The 2,577-nt window shown below is 50.5% G+C and overlaps 1 protein-coding gene across 1 annotated transcript; it reads right to left on the bottom strand.

Moving 5' to 3' along the window:
* Positions 1 to 1,695: 1,695 nt before the first annotated feature.
* LOC308171128 (chromobox protein homolog 1-like) lies at positions 1,696 to 2,577 on the bottom strand (the record flags this gene model as incomplete). Its single annotated transcript, XM_080545997.1, has 1 exon — positions 1,696 to 2,577. The coding sequence occupies one exon, from the start codon at positions 2,575 to 2,577 to the stop codon at positions 1,696 to 1,698; it is 882 nt and encodes a 293-aa protein (XP_080402123.1).

Raw genomic sequence — 2,577 nt, 5'->3', positions numbered from 1 at the left:
CCCAGGTAAAGGAGGAGGTGGTGGGGGTGCACCAGGGGTGGCGCACCAAAAGTGTGCCAGAAGTGGTGCACCATAAGTGGTGCCTGGCAGGGGTGGGGGTGGGGGAGGAGGAGGGTTTGGGGTAGCAGCAGGAAGTGGAGGGGGAGGAGGGGGAGTTACGGAAGCCATGTCTGATTGGTTGGTTGTGCTGCCGAGCAAGTCTGTCTGGATTGCCCTGTTGGTGGTCTTGGTCTTGGGACTGGCTGAGATCTGTTGTCTCATGGAAGAGAGCAGGCGCTCCATCAAACGTTCAGCGGAGTCCATTTGTGAGTCGTGGGCCAGCAGAGTGGCACGTTCAATATTGGAACCTTTCTAACATAGGAATTAAATGAACTTGCAATGCGCATACGCCTATGCCTTTTCTCTGATAGGGGATAGCCTTAAATAAAATAGCCTAGAGTAAAAACTCTGAAAATAAACAAAAAAATAACAATGGCTGCTCATATCATTCAGCTACTTATTACGTCGCTTTTTGAAAGCATTGAAGCGTGCAGCTGCGGACTTAAAATCAAAGGTGCAAAGTGTCTCTCCGCAACTTGCAATGCGCATTAGCCGTGTGACCTTGCCCTCCCCAAGGCGACTTCGGTGCGCAGTTTTAATTGGGTTCTGCAGAGAGAATCCTCTCTCTGCAGGCACACTGGAGACGGGAATCAAGCAGGCTATGTTGGCCAGTGTGGCCCACTCTGGGTACATTTCGCTGAAGTCTCGGATGAGGACTTCGCAGGCTGTTGAGAAACGCAAGCCCCCATAACCACGAAGCGCTGTCATGACACCGATGGCATCTCGTTGCACGTTTGTGGCATCGATGACCGGGGCTGTGGCTGGTGCTGAGTCATCATCGCTGGTAATTTCTTGGCCAAAATGACCAATGATGGTCTGGATGGCCGGTTCGGCATATTCTTCAAGCGCTGAGAGGACGGAATGAGTGATAATGAATCAGTGATGGCCTGTTTTTTTTTTATGACAAAATGTCATCAACAGCCAGATTAACTGAAAAGTAGGAAGGTTTAAATGTTATCCTGTTGTTTTTATCATTGTTGTTATTATAGCCTAATAATTATTATTGTTATTATGATGATGCTAATTATTATTAGCCTATGATGGGCGGCGGCCATAGTCTACATTTCGCAATTGATTTGGTCATCACCGGTAGCACATCAGCCAGTGCGTGAGTCCAGGCGATAAAGCTATACGGCTGGATTTGACCTAGGAGGCCTTGGGCTTGGGCATTTCCTCCCACAGCCTCTTCATTTAGCTCCATCACCAGAGCAGGCCAGTTACGTTTGATACCCTCCACTGGGGTTCCATGAACATGTTTATTAGAGTTGAACAGAGAAGAACACTGCTGCCATCCAGGTGTATTGTAAAATGTGAACGCAAATAAAGATATATATTTTTTTTTAATTTTATTTTATTTATTTATTTTAACAAAACAAAAAAAATATTGTCCAAAAACATCAAACAATTAAAAGTAACCCCTGGAAAACCGTGACGCCATAAACCGAGAGACATGAGTCAATGTAACACTTTACTAACAACCAATAAACGTCATATGAATACTGTGTAGCGTGAAAGAGTAGTAATGAAAGAAGCCACACCCCTCCCCCCAACCCCTCCTCCGCCCCCCCGCGGACGACCCACTCCCCTCCTTCCACTTTAGTGCCACGTCAGCCGTTCCTGGTAGAAGGAGATGAGCACCTGGGGACACTTGATTTTGGCCTCCTTGGCCGGGACCAGGTTCATCTCATCAGAGTTCTTCCATTTCATGAGGAACATGAGCTCTCCGCTGAAGTCTGTGGCTCCTATGATGCGTTCCGGATTAAGGCCTCTGGCGAAGCCCCGCGGTTTCTCTGCCTCGTCTTTCCTCTTCTTGGGCCGGCTCTCCTCTCCTCCCGCCTCCTCAGGGTCAGTCGTCTTCCTCTTCCCTCCCGCGGTCTCTTTCTTGTTGTCGCTCTCGGTGGGCTTGTGGTTCTGCATGTACTCGGCGATGAGATCCGGGCAGTCCAGGTTGCCCTGCGGCTCCCACGTGTTGTCATCGTCTGAGAAGCCTTTCCACTTGAGCAGGAACTCCACCCGACCCTTGACCATCCTGCGGTCTAGAAACTTCTCCACCACATACTCTTCCTCCTCCTCCTCTGCCACCTCCTCCACCTTCTTCTTGTTCTGCTTCTTCCCCGCAGTGGGCACCAGCTTGACCTCTTCTTTGGGGGGCTCTAGTCGGTCCGTCGTCTTCCTCTTCCCTCCCGCGGTCTCTTTCTTGTTGTCGCTCTCTGTGGGCTTGTGGTTCTGCATGTACTCGGCGATGAGGTCCGGCCAGTCCAGGTTGCCCTGCGGCTCCCACGTGTTGTCATCGTCTGAGAAGCCTTTCCACTTGAGCAGGAACTCCACCCGATCCTTGACCACCATGCGGTCTAGAACCTTCTCCACCACATACTCTTCCTCCTCCTCCTCTGCCACCTCCTCCACCTTCTTCTTGTTCTGCTTCTTCCCCGCAGTGGGCACCAGCTTGACCTCTTCTTTGGGCGGCTCAGAGTTCAT

This window comes from Nansenia antarctica, assembly GCF_963989245.1.
Source record: "Nansenia antarctica genome assembly, chromosome: 15".
Classification (NCBI taxonomy): domain Eukaryota; kingdom Metazoa; phylum Chordata; class Actinopteri; order Argentiniformes; family Microstomatidae; genus Nansenia; species Nansenia antarctica.
This window is presented reverse-complemented; position numbering and strand designations above follow the sequence as displayed.